Source organism: Hemitrygon akajei, chromosome 10 (genome assembly GCF_048418815.1).
Source record: "Hemitrygon akajei chromosome 10, sHemAka1.3, whole genome shotgun sequence".
In the NCBI taxonomy this organism is placed as follows: domain Eukaryota; kingdom Metazoa; phylum Chordata; class Chondrichthyes; order Myliobatiformes; family Dasyatidae; genus Hemitrygon; species Hemitrygon akajei.
In genome coordinates this window covers 161,679,210-161,700,291 of record NC_133133.1, presented here as the reverse complement: position 1 = coordinate 161,700,291, position 21,082 = coordinate 161,679,210, and the positions used below count along the sequence as shown (strand labels likewise).

The window sequence follows — 21,082 nt, the reverse complement described above, 5'->3', positions numbered from 1 at the left end:
ATGTGAAATTTGTTAACTTAGTAGCAGCAGTTCAATGCAATACATAATCTAGAAGAAGAATAATAATAAGTATATCTTATTCAGTATACTTTATACAGTATACGCATATTGAATAGATTAAAATCTTGCAAGTAACAGAAATCTTATATATTTTTTTAAAAAGTGAGTTAGTGTCCAAGAGTTCAATGTCCATTTAGGAATCGGATGGCAGAGGGGAGGAAGCTTTTCCTGAATCGCTGAGTGTGTGCCTTCAGGCTTCTGTACCTCCTACCTGATGGTAACAGTGAGAAAAGGGCATGGCCTGGGTGCTGGAGGTCCTTAATAATGGACGCTGCCTTTCTGAGACACCTCTCCTCGAAGATGTCCTGGGTACTTTTTAGGCTAGTACCCAAGATGGAGATGACTAAATTTACAACCCTCTGCAGTTTCTTTCGGTCCTGTGCAGTAACCCTCCATACCAGACAGTGATACAGCCTGTCAGAATGCTCTCCACGGTACATCTATAGAAGTTTTTGAGTGTATTTGTTGACATACACAATCTCTTCAAACTCCTAATAAAGTATAGCCACTGTCTTGCCTTCTTTATAACAGTAGCGATATGTTGGGACCAGGTTAGATCCTCAGAGATCTTGACACCCAGGCACTTGAAACTGCTCACTCTCTCCACTTCTAATCCCTCTATGAGGATTGGTATGTGTTCCTTCGTCTTACCCTTCCTGAAGTCCACAATCAGCTCTTTTGTCTTACTGATGTTGAGTGCCAGGCTGTTGCTGTGGCACCATTCCACTAGTTGGCATATCTCACTCCTGTACGCCCTCTCATCTCCATCGGAGATTCTACCAACAATGGTTGTATCGTCAACAAATTTATAAATGGTATTTGAGCTGTGCCTAGCTACACAGGCATATGCCCAAAAGAACCCACGGTATTTTATTTGGGAGTGAGATAGGGCAAGTTTACAGTTATTTCCTCATTCCTACTGCATCTGAAGAGATGATAAGTAATGCCTACAGCAGTATTTCAAAAGCTGCAACTGTTTGAGAGGGAGAAGCATGCAAACAGTGGGGAAAACAATGAAAAGCAAACAGTCTTATGTGTGTGCACAGATAAGCAACACTTATCTGAGAAATATCCAAGGAGGCATTTGTTATGGTTTATAAACTCCAAAACATTAAACTAACTAAAAGCAAAAGCCAGGAGCCCAAAGACAACACACCTTGGTTTCGTTTTTACCTTAAGTGAGGCGTGCACATATGACGTGGTGCCATGATGACGTATGCCATTCCACAATAAACAAAGAATGTTTAATCAAACAAAATATTTACAATATTACTAAAATATTAAATAAACAACAGTATCACTGTCAGAGACAAAAGCAAAAAGGAATTGGTATATGAGAATTTTTGGAAGGAAGGATCACAAGGCAAACAAGACATAACGAGGGAGGTGACAACATGTCAATTCCACCAATGTTACCAGGACTAGCTTAGTAACCTTAAATTTACCAAATAAGGGCCTCAGACATCAGAACACACCTCATACATTTAGCTTGTCCCCATTTAATAGGAGGATCATTTGCAATCATCACTATACTCACCACACAGGTACATCCCTCCCTATTATCTGAACTCGGCCTTTTCTCCGTGGAGCAATGGAGGATGAGAGATGACTGATAGAGGTGTACAAGATGATGAGAGACATTGATCATGTGGATAGTCAGAGGCTTTTTCCCAGGGCTGAAGTGGTTACCACAAGAGGATACAGGTTTAAGGTGTTGGGGAGTAGATACAGAGGAGATGTCAGGGATAAATTTTTTACTCAGACAGTGGTGAGTGTGTGGAATGGGCTGCCGTCAACAGTGGTGGAGGTGGATATGATAGGGTCTTTTAACAGACTTTTGGATAGGTACATGGAGCTTAGAAAAATAGAGGGCTACGGGTAAGCCTAGTGATTTCTAAGGTAGAGACATGTTCGGCAGAACATTGTGGGCCAAAAGGCTTGTATTGTGCTGTAGGTTTTCTACGTTTCTATGTTTTCTATGTTTCTATTATTGGTAGTATCTACATGAAGCACAGCCTCAAGAAAGCTCCACCTCTCAAAGATCCTCACCATGCAGAACATGCAGAGCTAGATATGGCCCTTGTGGCTAAAGGGATCAGGGGGTATGGTAGGTATAGGGTTCTGAGTTGGATGATCAGCCATGATCATACTGAATGGCGGTGCAGGCTCAAAGGGCTGAATGGTCTACTTCTGCACCTATTTTCTATGTTTCTATGTTTCTACCATCTTCTTGCAGTGACCGATGGAAAAGAGGTGCAGAACCTTGAAGGACCACCCCACCAGCTTCAAGAATAGCTCCTTCCCTTCAACCATTTGATTCTCAAACCAACCTGTGTGAGCCTAATCACAAACTCACTATAGCATCACTATGGCCACTTTGCACTAGAATGGACTTCTTTATTGTCCTAGTTCAAGATTATTTATTGTCGTTTTCTGTACACAATTGTAAAAGAGAATGAAATCATTGTTACTCAGGGTCTGATGCAGCAGAGAAAATGATGAAGAACACAATAATAGTTTAAAAATCCACAATAAATATAAATACCTAAGATAGCTTCTGTACATGGATTGGTTGTATGTCCATAAAGTGAAGTTTTAACTTTTTTTTTCGGCCCTCTTTTATGGATCAAGCTTTTCTTTTATGGAAAACAAAAGGTATAACATGTTTTCGTGATTTGTTTTTGGATGATAGCTTTATGTCCTTTGAACAGCTATCTAATAAATATAATTTACCTAAAACCCATTTTTTTTAGATATTTGCAAGTTAGAAATCTTTTGTATAATGAGTTACAGTCTTAGATAGATAGATAGATAGATAGATAGATACTTTATTCATCCCCATGGGGAAATTCAACATTTTTTCCAATGTCCCATACACTTGTTGTAGCAAAAACTCATTACATACAATACTTAACTCAGTAATAATATGATATGCATCTAAATCACTAACTCAAAAAGCATTAATAATAGCTTTAAAAAAGTTCTTAAGTCCTGGCAGTTGAATTGTAAAGCCTAATGGCATTGGGGAGTATTGACCTCTTCATCCTGTCTGAGGAGCATTGCATCGACAGTAACCTGTCGCTGAAACTGCTTCTCTGTCTCTGGATGGTGCTATGTAGAGGATGTTCAGGGTTTTCCATAATTGACCGTAGCCTACTCAGCGCCCTTCGCTCAGCTACCGATGTTAAACTCTCCAGTACTTTGCCCACGACAGAGCCTGCCTTCCTTATCAGCTTATTAAGACGTGAGGCGTCCTTCTTCTTAATGCTTCCTCCCCAACACGCCACCACAAAGAAGAGGGCGCTCTCAACAACTGACCTATAGAACATCTTCAGCATCTCACTGCAGACATTGAATGACGCCAACCTTCTAAGGAAGTACAGTCGACTCTGTGCCTTCCTGCACAAGGCATCTGTGTTGGCCGAAACTTTTCCGAAACTATGTCCATTGGACATTACGGAAAGAATTTTAGCTCTGAATCCTTGTCAAAAGGGTTTAGTAGCTGTCATTTATAATATGATCATGAAAATACAGCCAGAAGTATCAGAAAAAATTAAGAAGGAATAGGAAAAAGAACTTCATTGTCTTATATCCACTGAGCAGTGGGAGAAAATTTTACTATTAGTCAATTTGTCTTCTATTTGTGCTAAACATGCCCTAATACAATTTAAGGTTGTACATAGAGCTCATATGTCTAAGGATAAACTTGCTCGATTTTATTCTCATGTTAATCCAACCTGTGACAGATGTCATTCTGATGTTGCTTCATTGACCCATATGTTTTGGTCCTGCCCTTGTTTGCAAAATTATTGGAAAGATATTTTCAGTATTATTGCAATAGTTCTGAATATCAATTTCCAACCACATCCTATTACTGCAATTTTCGGTTTCCCAATGGTGGATAATAGTCGTTTATCCTCCTCATCTTGATGAATGATTGCATTTGTTACATTAATGGCTAGACGATCTATTTTATTGAATTGGAAAGAAATTAATCCTCCAACTATATTTCAGTGGTTTTCTCAAACTATCTCTTGTTTGAGCTTAGAAAAAATTAGAAGTGTTGTTTTTGATCCTTCAGTTACATTTGAAGAAACTTAGAGACCATTTATTCAACATTTTCATATGAGTTAAATTGTCTTTTCCTAAACCTCACTCTTATTATCCTTAATTATTTGGATGGAGGTTCGGAGTTATTGGCACTACTGTGTATACCTGACATTATGCAATGGCCCATGTTGGTTAGTGGGTTTTTTTTCTTCTCTTTTTTGTTTTTTTTTTCTTTTTATTTCTTTTGTTCATAAATACTATGAGTTTGGGAGGTTATATATATTGATTATTATATATTTGAATGTCTACTTAAACTATTAACTATGTACTCTCAAACTCTTTGTATTCATGTTTCATTTATGTTTGTTTAAAAATTAATAAAAAGATTTAAAAAGAAAGAAAGAAAGTGATGTTAGGTTGTACTGAAGGCACCTGACAGGAAATAATAAAGTAGTGGTGGAGTTAGTGGGTGGAGATGTTGATCATTCTTATTGCTTGGGGAAAGTAACTGTTTTTGAGCCTGGTGGTCCTGGCGTGGATGTTACAGTACTTAGCCTCCTCCCTGATAGGAGTGGGAGGAACAGTTCATGAGCAGGGTGTGTGGGATCCTTCATGATGTTACTGGTCATTTTATGGCACCTTTCCATATACATATCCTGTCCTTGATGGGGGGTAGGTGGGTGCTGGTGACGCGTTGGGCAGTATTGCAGAGCCTCCCTGTATGCTGCAGTGCAGTTTCCTTGCCAAGGCGTGATGCATCTTGTTAGAATGATGTGAGCATAGATGTGCAAAGTCCAGCTCTCTTCAGCTTCCTCAGGAAATAGAGGGAGGTGTTGGTGAGCTTTCTAGACTGTGTCGGATGTGTTCTGGGGCCATGAAAGCTTGTATGAGATATGCACTCCCAGGAGTTTGAAAACACTCACAGTGTCCACTGCTGTGACGGTGGTGAGCGGTGTGAGTTCTCCTGAAGTCGATAAGCATCTCCTTTGTCTTGTTGATATTGTGTTCTTCCTTTGAAAAATTGTGTATAATTTAGGCTTATGTTTTTCTTGTGAATGTTGTGCATCTGATGCTATGTATCTGCAAAGCTGCTGCAAGGAAGTTTTCCTTTTCTCCTTATTGCATATAACAAACTCAACTTTGACTTTTATTGTCTACTGTTTCCAATTACAGTCCGTGGTACCAAAAGTGATTATCTTCAGACTAAAGAACAGCCATTGATAACATATACTACAAAGCATTGTTATAGTGGAACACCGACAGGGACCCAAGTAGAATTAGTCCCTGCCTTGGTTAGCTGTTTCCAGTTGCGATGTACGGCTGTGAGAGCTGGACTATTAGTAAAACTGAATACAAGAGAATCACCGCCTTTGAACTTGGATGCTGGAGGGAAGTTGGACAGCAGGAACATCCAACAGGTCAATTGTTGAAGAAAGACAGCCAGCCTGCTCGCTAGGAGGCTCGGTGATGAGACAACTGCTCAAATATTTTGGCCCCATCGCGAGAAGACAGGATTCCTTGGAGAAGGCTCTCATGCTAGGTAAAATAGAAAGTAAATGAAGGAGAGGATGACAGAGGCTACGATGGATAGATAATATTACTCAGACAATATGTATGATCTTGGGGATCTTAGGGAGGCAGTTTCCAACAAGGAGGCTTGCTGCAGGAGTCCATGAGATCATGAAGACTCATTAGGCTTTACAATTCTACCGCCAGGACTTAAGAACTTTTTAAAAGCTATTATTAATGCTTTTTGAGATAGTGATTTAGATGCATATCATATTTTTTTTTACTGAGTTAAGTATTGTATGTAATTAGTTTTGCTACAACAAATGTATGGGACATTGGAAAAAAGTTGAATTTCCCCATGGGGATGAATAAAGTATCTATCTATCTATCTAATGACCGAACAACAGCTTGGTTAACTCGCATTCTCTTAAAATATTACCAAAACACAAATCTGCAGATACTGGAAGCCCAGAGCAATATACACAAAATGCTGGAGCATATATGTCAAACTCAAGGCCCGCGGGCCAAATCCGGCCCGAGGTGTAATTATCTTTGGCCCGCGAGATAATATCTAATTACTATTAAAGCTGGCCCCAGTAATCGAAGCGCCTATGGCGTATGATATGGCTAATGCTGAGTTTATTCAGGTACCAGGTTTTCAGGGTTTTTAGTGTTTATTCGGCAGTCTTCTTCATAAGAAACGGAATTTGTAAAGTGAAACTCTTTGTAGTTATAGCAGAGACTGAAACACATGAGAGCAGGCTGAAAAAACGGAGGCAACGAAAGCTGCGTTCGCACGCGTCCGACTGATCCGGCCCGCATGAAGCTGCATCTTGCTCAATCCGGCCCGTGACCTAAAATGAGTTTGACACCCCTGTGCTGGAGGAATTCAACAGGTCAGGCAGCAGCTGTGGTCGATGTTTGTGCCAGCACCCTTCATCAGCTGCCAGAGTGACACAAGTGCAACATTCAAGCGCAGCCACTGGAGTTCTTGCCTCACAGCAGCACAACCCAGGTGCAATGCGGACTGCCAGACCTGTCCGTAATCACATGAGTTTCCCCTGGGTGCTTCAGTTTCCTCCCACCTGCCAGAGACATGCAGGTTCAAACGTTCAGTGAATGTATACAAGTCTGTGAATGTACAACCTGAAATACTTCCTCTTCTCAGGCATCAATGAAACAAGACGCCCCCATGGAATGTATAAGTGGGGTATTTGTTAATTAGTCATTGACAAATCTGCCTCTTATGTGTAAGTGGGAGGTAGAATCAGTGGGAATATGGAAGACAATTTTAGAAGGAAAATTAGGACAGGGATGGGGTTGACCTGTAAGCCAGCATTAACTAGATGGACCGAACAGCATAATTCTATATTGTTTGGAAATATTTGGAAAACACTGGGAGTTCAGAAATTTGAGTTTTTAAAAAATATTAAAATGAGGCATTAGCTGTGAATATTATTCACTGCCCACTGTACAGCAAGCTGTCACAGACATACCCCCTCATTCTACTTCATTAATTCTTTGCATTTTCCATGAATATGACTTCAGCTTTGTTAAAACACTGTTAAGGTACGTCTCCACCAAAGAAGGCACTTCTTCCCTCCGCTAGCTTGCAGGTCAGCCTTCGGCAAGGTGTAGCATCTACAAACGTACTTAATGCCCCCAATCAGAGTCACATGAAGCCATGGGAGCACAGTGGATGGTCATATGAGCAGCAATAATGATCACAAATCCTGGTTATGCGACCACGGATGCCAGGCAGACAATATCTGAAGAGTGCTGATAATGGCTGAGGTCACCCATCCTGTAAAGATACTGGCCAGAAGGCAATGGCAAACCATTTCAACAGAAACATTTGCCAAGAATAATAATGGTCATTGACAATGATCACCTAGGGTATATGAAATGTGATGATGATGATGATGATACACTCCTTTCACATGCCAGTGATATTAAACCTGATTCAGATTCTGATTAAAACAAGACCGAATTTTGAATCATCTTCAATCTCCAGTTTCTGACAGTGACTTTCCAGCCTGCTTAGATTAAGTTCCAAGTACTTAAGCTCATTTAAAATAAATTCTCAGCTCTGTCTAAATAAATTGGCATAACCTTACCCAAAACCATTAAATAAATAGTTAAGTTGACAATAATCCACTGAAACAAATGTAAAATTCAGAGGTCAAAATATCCATGCTGTTTCACAGAGATGTCTAAAAAGGACCAATATTTGTGCCTATTTAAATACCTTCCACCAAATTCCTTTTCCACTGGTATATCTTGTCTTTTCAACAAAATTTGATGCATGCCCAAGTCTATAGATATCCACTGTTTAAAGAATTTTACTCTCCTTTATCCCACACCTAGCAACATTAATGGTGGATATTGAAGAGATGACAGTATTTCATACAACACTTCATATCTTTTAGGCACAGGCTGAACTCATAAGTTTCTTGCATTTCCTCACACTTAAAGTATTTTACAGAAATTCTCTGTATATATATTTCTAACCAAAATTACACAGATATGCTAAAATGACTGCTTAGAAATACTAAACAAGTAATCTTGGTAAGTGCATATATGATGTTGCTAAACAAAACAATGAAATATTCATAATGGTGTTAATTTAATAGGTTTCTCAAGTATTGATATTTTTACTACTAATCATCAGAACACAGTTTTGTTCTGAACAGTAATTGTTCTGAACAGTTCTGTTCTGAACAGTGATGAAGCTAAAACAAAAAGTATTTCACCAAGTGACTTGGCATTCAAAATCTATCCCAACTGAATTATATCAGCAGGAATTAAATTATCTGGAGACCCTTCCTACATTTTTATTGGCAACATTAACAGCACATTCTTTAAGTGCCCAAAGGCTAAAATCCCAATTTCAAAGAATGCCATCAAGTTCATTGCCCTCATCCTCTTTAATTAGTCAATATTAACTTTTCCCCAACAGAAGTTGGTACGCTGTCCAGACATTCTCATTTTGCCTAACTGAAGACATGTTGGATAGTGGGGAGGTTTGATCAATTTACCTTTGGAATGATGAGAGGAATGTTTCCCTGGTAGATGAATTGGGTTGGGTACAATTCATCATGGTTTTTGGAAGAAACCCAAGTTCCAAGCATTATACTATTTCATTCTGTACATTTCATGGAGCTCACTGGAACATCTCAACCATTCACTTCATTGGTGTCCATACCTTCACATTTGAGTCTTTCTGTAACTGGATGACAATTGATTGACCGATGGATGTGGCAGCAACCATTTTTGTTAATGGTGCACAGTGTAGTATGTTTTGTGGTACAGCCAGATTGTCCTCAGGTAACATTCATTAGTCAGAACCACATTGTTTTCCATTGTTCTAAAATTCTAGTGACTGCATGTGTCAATAACTTTCAAACAGTGTTTTAGGTGGGGTTGTAACCTGTTCAAGTTTATGGAAGTGTATGTCATGTCACCAGAACAATATATTAGCAGAAAGATCAGAGGCCAAGGAACACCCTGCAGCCTCGTGACTGCTCGAAAAAATGAAGGAACTTTTCAAGGAGATGGATGATTAGACAGTAGTTAAACCAGAGAAAGGATTGCTTACAAATTCCAGTGACAAGATTAATTAGGAAAAGTATTGTAAACGATGAAAGCAATCACGGAAGAAAACACTAACATTTGTTACATCGATAAAATGATTAAGCATTATAATTGTGTCACTGGGCTGTTGCAAAACAGCAGGACATTAGATTAACTCAACAGATTTTTGAAATCCTGTAATTTGCATCATCTGCTTTTTTTTAAGAAAAACATTCAGTTCATACATTTGATGCTGTTCCTATGATCTAGATTTAAACCAATGGAAATTTCCATTTAGGGTTGGTATGCAAATGAAGGATTTACAGATGCACAAGAATGGATTTCCAAATAGCTCTGTAAAATCTAAATGCAGGGCTCTTTTTAAATAGGGTCACTGCTCAAAACAGCTTGATTGACAGGTTGGTTCATTTTAACATGGTTGACTTGTTTTATAGAGCTGTACCCTAAGGGGATAAGTGGACATTGATGAGGTATTGTGATAATGAGAAGGGTTCAAATTCAGGCTTAAAAGTAGGCAGAATATGGCCACAGTGGTCAGGAGAATCTAATGGTGATCACAGTAGTTCTCTTGATGGCATGAGGAAGCAGACAGTATGGGCATAGAGTGGGGATGATATAGTCACTGGGTAACCTATTGAGCTTGGAATAAACTCATGCTGCTCCTAGTCCACAACTAATACCAGGTTTCCCCAAAGCCAAGTAATCATTGTAAGTTATAATTAAGGATGGATTGTAAGCATTCACCACATTATAAATTTCCATATTCATATTCCTTGCCCCACCTCCATTAAAATCAGGAATAGGCTGGTTCAATTTATAATTTAACCCCATTGTATCAACTTTAGGAGTTGAGATTCACCCCTTAATATACTAATGGTAACAAGAAATATATCATTTAGCTCTATCTAGTAAGGCAGAAAATCCCTACTCCATTATCACAGTTAACAGAGCAACATACTTTCTATTAACTAATATATAGTGAGATGTTGGTTTATTTCCTCAATATAAGAGGAAAATATCCAGTTAATTTCAAGGCATTCAAACCTAAATACCACTTGTATTCAGGGAGATACCAAGAGAAAAATGTTTTATGTAAACATTTATACAATGATAAATTTGATTGGAAGGCTTTCTCTAGTGAAATAATTCACTCAAATTGCACACAAAGATGATCTTTATGCTTTAACAATCTGCAACTTCAGCAAGGGCTTTAAGCCATTTCTTAGATGGTGAACAATAGAGAAATGTGCATATGTTACGAATAATAACAGAATTGTCTCTGTTTGCTCCAAGCACACTTATAAATTTAGGAATAAAACTATCTGTGATATTGAGAAAAGGATCTCCCCTAAAGACAGCACAAATATCTGGACTAAAAGATCACATTACTTCAATGGATACATTTTCTTTTTAGTATAAATTAGTACTTGTCCAATGATTCTCCCTAACCTGACCATTTATTAACAAAATGTTTGGCAACAAACTTCTGCAGTGTTTGTTATTAATTTGGTTTACAAAATGTTTAATTTTTAAAAAATGAAGGGAAGCACAGAAGCTACATTTCAATGAACTCTAGACGTTTCAAATGAATGGCCTTGAACTTAATCCAGGATTACTCAAATATACCACTAGAGGGGAAGTAACATCTCTTGCTTCTGCCTTTGTAACCTTCACCACAGTATCAGCTTGCATTGAACCTTGAATATCCAAATGGGATTAAACATAAAAGAAAACTGGAAAGAAATACCCTGGATTAGAATTTGAACTGATTCCGACTGTGCGTAAAAAGGCCACATTGCTGTCAGTGACCTTTTCCGTCTGTGCATGATGCCAGTTGTGTTTAATCAGTGCCTAAGGAAGACTCTGTCAGTTCACACTGTATTTATCTTTGTGCTACTGGAACAGGTGTTTGATTACTGAGGGGACAAGCGCGAAACCTATCGCTCACTCACTAACCAATCCCGCCAGTTTGTGCCCCTTCCTCTGCAGGGAGAGAGAATCAACCTCGTGCTTCCAATCAGCAGAGGCAAAATAAAATTGTAACAGCTGCACCTTTACTATCAGTGGAACCTTCCATCAAACAAACAAATTACAGTAAAAATAATTTTCAGTCATGGGAAATAAAACAGTTTTCCAAATACATTGAAAATATTTGCTCAGAAGTCAAACAGATTATAGTTGCACACTACAAATGATTTTAACATCCATTAGTTAATTTAAATATTGTTGTCAATATTCTGCATGGAAGAGTTATTGTAAATCAAGAGCAAGTAAGGATTCATCAGAAAAAATTGCGAAGTATACAAATTTTCAATAAACTACGTAATAACTTCAGCTAATAATAATGTCAAACTTTTTTTCCTCCCAAAGATTAAAAAATAAGTAAATCATGCAATGATAATTGCACTTTAGATTTGTATAATTCTCATTAAGTTTTAATATTAAAAAGTTAGTTATTTACATACACACCTGAAGCTAGAGTCTATGAAAAAGCATTGAAAATACATAGTCATTAAAAAAGAAAGCAATTCTAGAAGTTATAGCTACATATACTCTTTGGCACAATTACTGTATCACCTAAATAGAAAACCTCCAAGAGGACCACAACCTTCTTGTGGTTTGGAGGCTTGCGTGCCTCAATGACCTCAAGCTGGCTGTATTCAGAGCTTTCTGCTTTGACTCTTGGTAGGGTCACCCATCCGAACAGGTCAAGTGACAGAGACCACCTGTCCTCCAGGCTTGAGGCTTCAGCTCAGGGCTAATAACCCTGACTGGTAAAGCAAAATTGTTACGGAAGCCATTTGAGTGGCGAAGGAAGGCCAGACAGGGATGAAGGACCTTCATTGTTGCCCTAAATACCAGTGGCGTAACAGGCAGTAAGGACAAAATAGAAAAAGCCAGATAATTTAATCTTGCTCCTATTCATTCCTCCTCCAATTTTTAAACTACTTTTAAGACCTTGTGTATATATTATTCATTTGCAGAGGGGATCCAAACAGTAACACCTACTTCATGCTGCTCTAGCAGAGTCCGATCCTGAATTACTTGTTGTCTCATATTCCTTCAAAGCTGTTGTCTTCTGGTTACAAGTAGCTTCAAGTATCATGGAGCCTTTTCTACCAATGCTAGCACAGCATTATGTACAGATACACTTCGTTTAAAACTGTTAATCTGATTAACTTTGTTTACTTCTACTATTTGAGAACTATGCATTCACTTCTGATATTAAATACCATTCAGTTATTCACTTCTCATCAGTGGTTGGGTGTAAAGTCATATCTAGTTGTCAAAAAAACACATTGAAGTGATTACCTGCAAAAAACTGCACATGATACTTTCATCAAGTACAGGCAGACTGGGGCGGCTGTGGCGGTACACATTGACGGTGTATGTTGCTACAATAGCAGGTTTGGCGCGAGACTCGTCTGACACCAGAATGTGGATCCTGTTGTTTCCAAGGCCAAGAGGATAGTTTGCGAAACTGAGGTTAAAACAAAGAAAAATGAATTTGTGCAACATGCTGGTACCTGGAACTTCACCTAACAACACAGGAAAAAAAACGACTGATAGAAATGTGAAGACAACTATTTTGGGCTAAGTGAAGGAATTGATGGGAACTGTCCAAAGTCAGCAACACCCACTTCAACACACACCCCCCACAATAAAAAACGTAATGGAACATAATACGCTGTATGGGACAGGCACACAAAACATGGGCAATGTAATAATCACAGGTGCCTTTAGATCAATGCATGGGCATGGCAGACCAAATTAGCAGTAATAATATGGAGGACAAATTAAGTGTCTTTTAGAGAACAGTGATCCAAATATTAGAAATTCATGCAAAAGTTGAAAATGGTTTAGTTAAATTCTGAAACTAGGGTACTAGATCTAAACAAGACAAACTACAAAAGCATGAAACATGCAGTGACTTCAGTAAATTGGGAAACGACATACCAAGATATGATAGTACACAAGCAATAGCTCACATTTTAAAGGATTATAAAATATAGACCCCATTAAGTCACAAAACACCAGAAAAATTGTCCCTACTGGGGATGAGAAGTTGAAGGTAGAATTAGATCAATAGGGAAAGGGTGATAACATTGCTGAATAGAAGGGAAAATACAATAATTGAGAAAATTTTAAAATTCTGCCAATAATCATAAAAAGTTAATAAAGGAAATCGAATACCAGAGAAATACAACTGTTTTTATGTGATAGCCTGCAAAAACAGATATTTAAATTAAAAAGGCTAGGAAAAGCTAACATAGCCCCATACTGGTGAAGGTGGGAGAATTGATCCCAGGCAATGAAGAGATGGTGGAGCAATTGGACCATTATTTTGTGTCTATTTTCACATAGTACAACACAAAAAAAAGGTATAAAGTGAATGAGGAGATGAAGGAAATTGGCTATGGTTTAAAAAAAGAGATATAGTATCTTTGGGACTGAGAGCTTTGAAGTTCACGACACCTGATGATAACACATCCTAAGATTTCAACAAAATTGCTCATCTCTGAGGGCTGTAGTGGATGTAATCTTCCTAAAACTCCACTGATTCTAGAAAACTTCTGGTTGACTTGAAGGTAACCAAATGTAACAAACATATTTAAGAAAGAAAAGGACCCACAGACCAGTTTGCCTAACATCCACAGTAGAAAACTGCAAATACCTCTAATTAGGGAGGTGATAGTAGTGCACTTGGAAAATTATAATAAGGTTGAGCAAATTCAATATAGATTTTTGAAGGGGAAATAATGATTGAGAAGGTAAGAGTTATTTTGGGGTTGAGGGGAAGTCAGTGAGCGTGGTGAATTTGGATTTTCAGAAGACTTTCTAAGTGCTACATAAGAGGTTATTAAACAAAATTTCAACAACTAGATTCAGGATAATATAGTGGCTTGATTCAGATTTGGTTAGTAGACAGAAAACAAAAGGAAAACCTGGGGCTATGTCTAGTGGATTGCTACAGGATCCAGCAGTCCACAATCTATATCACTGAGCTTGCTGAGGGGCCCAAATTTGTCAATGATACTCTGTTGCATTGTAAGGGAAAAGCAAACAGCTTTCAGAGATACTGATTGTTTTGTGAATGGAATATGGCAAAGTATTGAAAATCATAACTAATAAAAGGTTTTGAAAGAAAAGACAATTTTATGCTACTTTTATGAAGTGCATGATGTACCTGGATCCCTTTTTCTCATCCAGATGTACCTGACAGTGGCAGTTGGCTGCCTGGGCTTTTATCTTTATCATTGCCACATCAAATGGGACCTCCGAATAGTACACTTTGATCTTTGGTGTAAAAGTGGGATTCAGTTTCAACTGTGGTCTAGTAAGGACCCGAGAGATGTATGTCAGGGTATGTTTGGCTGCATAAAACAGAAAGGAAATGATAAAATAATTAATACTGTTAAAAAAACATTAAAAAAAATAAAGCAGAAGGCAACAAAGTCACTGGATATCAGTTGATGCCCTTTAGTAACTCAATATTCATCTCTTGCTATTGAGTAATAATCTTAAACAAGGTGATTTGCAGCATAGAGATCAATATTTTAAATCAAAAATAATGACAATTCCAGCGAGTTCTATCGAAGTCTAACCCTGGTGGAAAAGTTGGAAGCATCTCTCAAAAACAGCAAATGCCATACCTGCATATATAAGGTCTTCACAAAATAAACAAATGTGTAAGCAGGAGTAGACTAAATTGCCATGGGAACCTGTTTCATTTTCTACTAAGATCACAGCTGATCTAAGTTTGGTCTCAACACCTCTCTCTTGAATTCCCTTGCTGTTTAAATGTTTGTCAGTTTCCACCCATAACATTCTGATTCTCCAAAGTTTCTCAACCTTTTCGTAAAGACATTCCTTTTCACATCCATTGGAACTGAGCAATCCATTTTCTGAAACTCTGCCCTCCTTTGCTCTAGGGGGAATATCTGCTCAGCTTCAGCCTCATCAATCCCCATGTAAAGCTGAGATGATCATCTCTCTATAATGAGAAGATGATTCTTCTATAATGCACCAAGCCCTCCCTTCACATTTTAACCATTTCATCCCGGAATCCACAGTGATCCCTCTCCATGTCAGCTCCCATGCAAGCACTTTCTTCCTTCCAATGGTGGCCATAGCTGAAGGGACTTGGAGGCAATTTGTTGTGGCAGAACCAAGGCAAGGCAGAGTCAAAGCAGAGCTCTGGCCTGAAAATGAGGAAAGACACGAGGTTTGATTGATTTGAGTGCCAAACCAAATTGGGAAGGTAGGGTATGGGCTGAATTGAGGTGGTGGGGCCTAGGCCTGAGAGCATATCGAAGCGGCAGGGCCCGGGATGAGAGCAAGGAATGAACTGAGGTTTGGACGATTTAAACGCAGGGCCAGATTGAAAAGGATAGGGTGTCGGGGCCAGAGGTGAGGAACCAGCCGATTCGGTTTGCTGCTCCATGAAGATTACTCGTCTCTGCACTAAACTGAGGCTGTGGCCTGTGACTAAAGGGGTTTTGTGGACTCAGTTTTGTGACCTTCAGACCTGAAGGCTATTTGCTTACTTTTATTGCTTGCATGATTTGTTTTTTTTCTCTCTGTACATTGTATGTTCGTTCTTTAGTTTCAAAGGTTTTAGTAGGTTTCTTAGTTTTACGACTGCCTGTTAGGGAGATGAATCTTAAGGTTGTATAAGGTACACATACTTTGAAAATAAATGTACTCTGAACTTTGAAGTTTATGATAATAACCAAACAACAATAAAATTACTTCCTTATTATTGATCTTTCTTATCTTTTAGGCACTTGCTTGGCAATTTGAAATATTTTGCTTTGTGAAAAAGGATCTAGTGCTTTCACAGCATAGATGATGAATAAAATCCTTGCCCGGTACAGGTATCCTGAAGAAGAGTTTTTTCATCGAAACATCAGTTATAATCGATACCTGTACCTGGCTGGAAGCCCGAGGAGAGTTTATTTGTACCTTGCTTTGTGTTTCCAATGTAAATATGGGCACTTCAGGCTATGGAAAAGCTGGAGTTTAATAAATCAACAAACGTCAGACTGCTCAATGACTCTGATTCACAGCAGTTCCATACCACAGGGAGAGGAAAGACTGGGAAATTCTACCTGTTGATGGGACAATGGTGAACTCACTCATCTGCTGGCAACTCTCCCATATTGTTAGCAATATAGCTTCATTTAAATATCAACTCTTTCCATGAAATGTCCTACCGATGCTGGCTGTGAATCCTCGATTCTGATAGCTGTTGATATTTTACCGTACGGTACCAGTTTTGAATTCTTGTTGCAAACTCAGCCAGCTCCATCATGAGCACTACCCTCGAGAGAATGGAGGGCATTTTCAAAAGGTGATGCCACCACCATTAAGCAACACCACCACCCAGAATATGCTCTTCTTCTTCTCACTACCAGAGACGAGGTACAGCAGCCTGAGGACGCACACAACTTCTTCCTGTGCCATTTTTGAACAGACAACGAACCAACACACAAAACACAAATTCACTATTTCTGCTCTCGTTTTGCACTACAATTTAATTTATATATATTTTTCTTATTGTTATAGTAATTTTATGTTTTGCACTGTACTGCTGCCATATTAAGAGGAATAGACAGAGTGGACAGCCAGGGCACCACTGCTCAGTACAAGAGGACATGGCTTTAAGGTAAGGGGAGGGAAGTTCAAGGGGGATATTAGAGGAAGGTTTTTTACTCAGAGAGTGGTTGGTGCGTGGAATGAACTGCCTGAGTCAGTGGTGGAGGCAGATACACTAGTGAAATTTAAGAGACTACTAGACAGGTATATGGAGGAATTTAAGGTGGGGGGGATATATGGGAGGCAGGGTTTGAGGGTTGGCACAACATTATGGGCTGAAGGGCCTGTACTGTGCTGTACTATTCTATGTTCTAAAACGAAAGAGATCCACAGCAACAGTAGTGCAATACAGGTCAGCACTATTAAACCTTATTCTGATTCCTGTCTTTGTTCTAGCCAGCAGTGATCGTAAGAGACATTGATGGTTGAAATGATGGCTTCGGTACATTGTAACACAGCCAGCACCAGCGGAACATTTCATGGAAAGAGCTGAATGGTGCTAACAACACGAGAAAGCTGCCTGAAAGCGAAGGAGTTCACCACTGTCCCACCAGCAGGCAGAATTTCCCACTTTTCCCCTCCCCATGATCTCATCAACCCACAGCTGTCGGTGCCCCGTGCAAACATTCCCAGGTTCATTGGGAATACCTCGCACACATAAGTATTGGACATCAAATCTTGAAAAAAAATATCGGCATGCTCAATTGCTCCATTATTAAAGGATTTGTCGTGTGGTGTACGAAGGGCGTAATCTGCATAACTGGCAGCTTGGCAAGTTCTAATGTCACTCAGTGAGACTTTGATGTTTAATCACTGAAGAGCACGGAATGGAAAGAATGACCTGCCTCCCTCACGCAGAATGCATTGTCAGGGAAGCAGTGGAAAGATGTGACATGAAAATACTGGAGAGGGGTTAGGCAGATATTTCAGGGTGTAAATGTTAAGCTCTTGGAACGGGTCAGAGCTTTTTTTAAAACCCCACCTTGCACTTTCTCACATTCTTTCTGAATGTTTCTCCATTGCAAAGCTTCAAACTGCTGTCAGCAAAAGTTCCTCTTTCAGGAGCTCATCTTTTTTACTGTACATCTCAACCAGTATGCATGCTAGTCAAGAGACTGCTATTGCAGTTTTGAGAAGATGATACGCAAGTTTATTTCAACTGTTGTGTTAATTATTCTGACCAGAACTCTGTAATCGTGTTTCCAATTTCATGCTAAATGTCCTCAATCCCTACATAGACCCTTCAGGTGCATTCGTACATGCTGCAAAATCAAAAATTGGTGTGTACAGAAAGCTCATTGTAATATTGATGCACAGTGCTGGAGACACAAGAGACCCCAGACTCATGTGGGGACCTTAGAGCAAAAAAAAACAAACTGTTCGAGGATCTTAACAAAGTCAGGCAGCTTCTTTTCCACAGGCGGCCTGTGCAGGCCAACTCATTGAGTATATTTAAGGCAGAGACTGATAGATTCTTGATTAGTCGGGGCATGAGGGATACAGGGAGAAGGCAGGAGATTGGGGCTGAGAGGAAAGTGAATCGGCCTTGATAAAATGGCAGAGCAGACTCGATGAGCCAAATGGCTTAATTCTGTTCCTAAATGTTGTGGTCTTCTGTAGCAATAAGTGGACAATCAATGTTTTGGGTTCAGATACATATTATGATATTATGGGTTGAGACCAAGTCTCCACTCTTCACAATGTCCTGAACGAATAGAGAATCTTGCTCTAAGTTTTTGACATTGGTGAATCCCACTTGCTCGAGAATATTGTGTCAGGTCGAAGAGTTGCAACTTCCATCAGCTACAACATGATTTCACCACTGACCACATCTTTCCCTCCCCTTTCTGCATTCTGCAGTAATCAACCTCTCCTGTGATTCCTTGATCTACTCATCCCTCAGCAGTTTGTGTTTTGCCTAAGAGAAGAGAGAAGTGATTCTCCCTTTAGCATCAACAGAAGAAACTTGAGCAAGATCATTAGGCAAGGATTGTTAATTTAAAATGTATTTGCGATTCATTTTAATTTTAAAATTAAAACCTCTCTTTGTAATCTTCATAAGAATTTAAAATCTCTAAACTATCTATATTAAGCCATTTAAAGTACTCATAGTTCAAATGCTTTTGTAATTAGAACTAAAGGTCAGCGGTTAGAATTTTTTAAAAGTTTCTTTTCCTAATTGATCTATATTCATTGATTTTATGCTTAAGAAGTTTACAGACATTTTGAGTGATAAAGAAATATTCAGGTTGACAGTTCTGGCTAAGTGTAGGGTTATAGCCTATTGAACTATTAGTACATTTTTCACATTTTATGAACAGGAATTCCCCATGTGATACTGTATCCAATATTGACATGCAAGGGCATACTGTACAAGGGAGCTCAACATGGGGAATTCTCCCACCAGATTGAGCAGGTTCCCCTGGAAGGATGTCCAGAGGCAAGTTCACTCCTTTTTTAAAACAAAGGAGGTTGCCACGGTGATCCTGTCCCACCCCTGCCCTCCACCCTTTTTATACCATCTATCTCTGTCTTGTGGTCCAGTTGAAAGCTTTCGACCCAAAACATCATCTGTCCACTTCCCTCCGCAGATACGGAGTGTTTCCCCAGCATTTTGTGTTTTGCCCAAGTGATGGGAGGAGTGATTCTCCCTTTAGCATCAACAGAAAGAATTTGAGCAAGATCCTAAGGCAACTTTGATTAATTTTAAATATGTTAGTGATTTGTTTTAACTTGTTAAAAAAACTTCCATTCTAATCTTCATAAGAATGACTGACTATAATTCTGCCTCATTAAGCATTCACAGATAAACATTGTTCACCACTTTTCAATCCCAATGTCAATAAATCTAAAAACATGCCAATATACGTCAGTTACAGTTAACTGAACAGCACACGAGAAACAGACGTTACCTGTGCTGCAATTGTTCGGTTTATTCTGACCTGCAGAAAAATAAAAAAATATTGGCAATTAAAATGATATTTCATAAAATGGAATATTTAATTTGTTTCAGAGAAAAAGTAGATTCAACTCAATGCAGGGTGAAAATACGTCTCTGCCCAAGGAGGTGTAAGGCATTCCTTCCCTCCGCTAGCCTGCAGGTCACCCTTGGGCAAGGTGCAGCACCTGTTTAACCACCCCCTCCCACCCCGATCAGGGTCACGTGAAGCCACAGGAGCAGGTGGTAGCTGGTGCACATCACAAGTCCTGGTTATGAGAGCACTGAAATCAGGCAGACATTCTCCGCAGTGTATTGATAATAGCTGGGGTCACCCATCTTGTAAAGACGCTGCCCCCAAAAGAAGGCAACGGCAGATCATTTCTGTAGAAAAAATTGCCAAAAGCAATCATGGTCATGGAAGGACCACGATCGCCCACATCATACGACACAGCACATAATGATGATGGTACTGATACTCTTGTGATTCTGCTTTCCAGTTTTCTGTGAACAGAAGTGATTTAAAATAAAACAAGTATTTCAGAGATATTCCTTGAAATAAATCAGATGACTTTCATATTTCTATATGACGTGCGTCGAAGCTGTTTGGCCAGATTCAATACCAGCACTCAGAGCATTCCCAGTGTTATTTCCTGGTTAAGCTCCCTGTAGTCTATGTCCATTAATACCTCACTGAGTCTCCTAACAATTACTTACATGAGGAACAATGTCTAGCCACCAATTAACCCATCAACTAACTCATCTGTGCAATTTTGAAAGAAACCAGAAAAACACACAAACTCCACACAGCAAGTCACTAATCACCCCCCATTTCAAAGCTTCAAAAACTCCTAAATGCTAGTATGATTCAAAATTAAAATATTTTAATGGAACATTAAAGAACGCTTTACCGATTTTGGTGTTGCCAGTCTTTACAAATGTATGAGGTGGTATAGTCTGGAATGGTTCCCTATTAAGAAAAGAAACACAATACAAGCACATTAGTTGACCACTTTCATACTTACATTATTACACATTCCAGTAATTAATGATTAGACTGAATTGATGTGGCCTGGCAATGTACTCTTTCCCTGTTTGAGGGCAATAAGATTGTTTCTTCTTGATGTGATCATGCAGAATTAATTGTCAATAAACCTGATCGCTTTAACACTGTGATCCCTCAAAACTGAAGCTCCTGTCAACAGGAGAACCTCACTAAAATTCCATTGCTTTTTGATAGTACTTTTACATACATACAGTATGCGACTCTAGTGAGTTTCAACCTCTATTCAATTAATTTCAGCAGCACCAGAGAAGTGAAAAACAGTGGCA

At 39.0% G+C, this 21,082-nt stretch overlaps 1 protein-coding gene across 1 annotated transcript in view; it reads right to left on the bottom strand.

Moving 5' to 3' along the window:
• cped1 (cadherin-like and PC-esterase domain containing 1) overlaps positions 1–21,082 on the bottom strand; it is a 245,869-nt gene that overhangs the window by 107,191 nt on the left and 117,596 nt on the right. Inside the window, exons 12-15 of the mRNA XM_073059544.1 lie at positions 20,662–20,720; positions 19,725–19,754; positions 14,402–14,588; positions 12,526–12,694 (exon numbers count right to left, since the gene is read on the bottom strand). Coding sequence (XP_072915645.1) covers positions 12,526–12,694; positions 14,402–14,588; positions 19,725–19,754; positions 20,662–20,720 — 445 coding nt within the window. The remainder of the gene's footprint in view (positions 1–12,525; positions 12,695–14,401; positions 14,589–19,724; positions 19,755–20,661; positions 20,721–21,082) is intronic.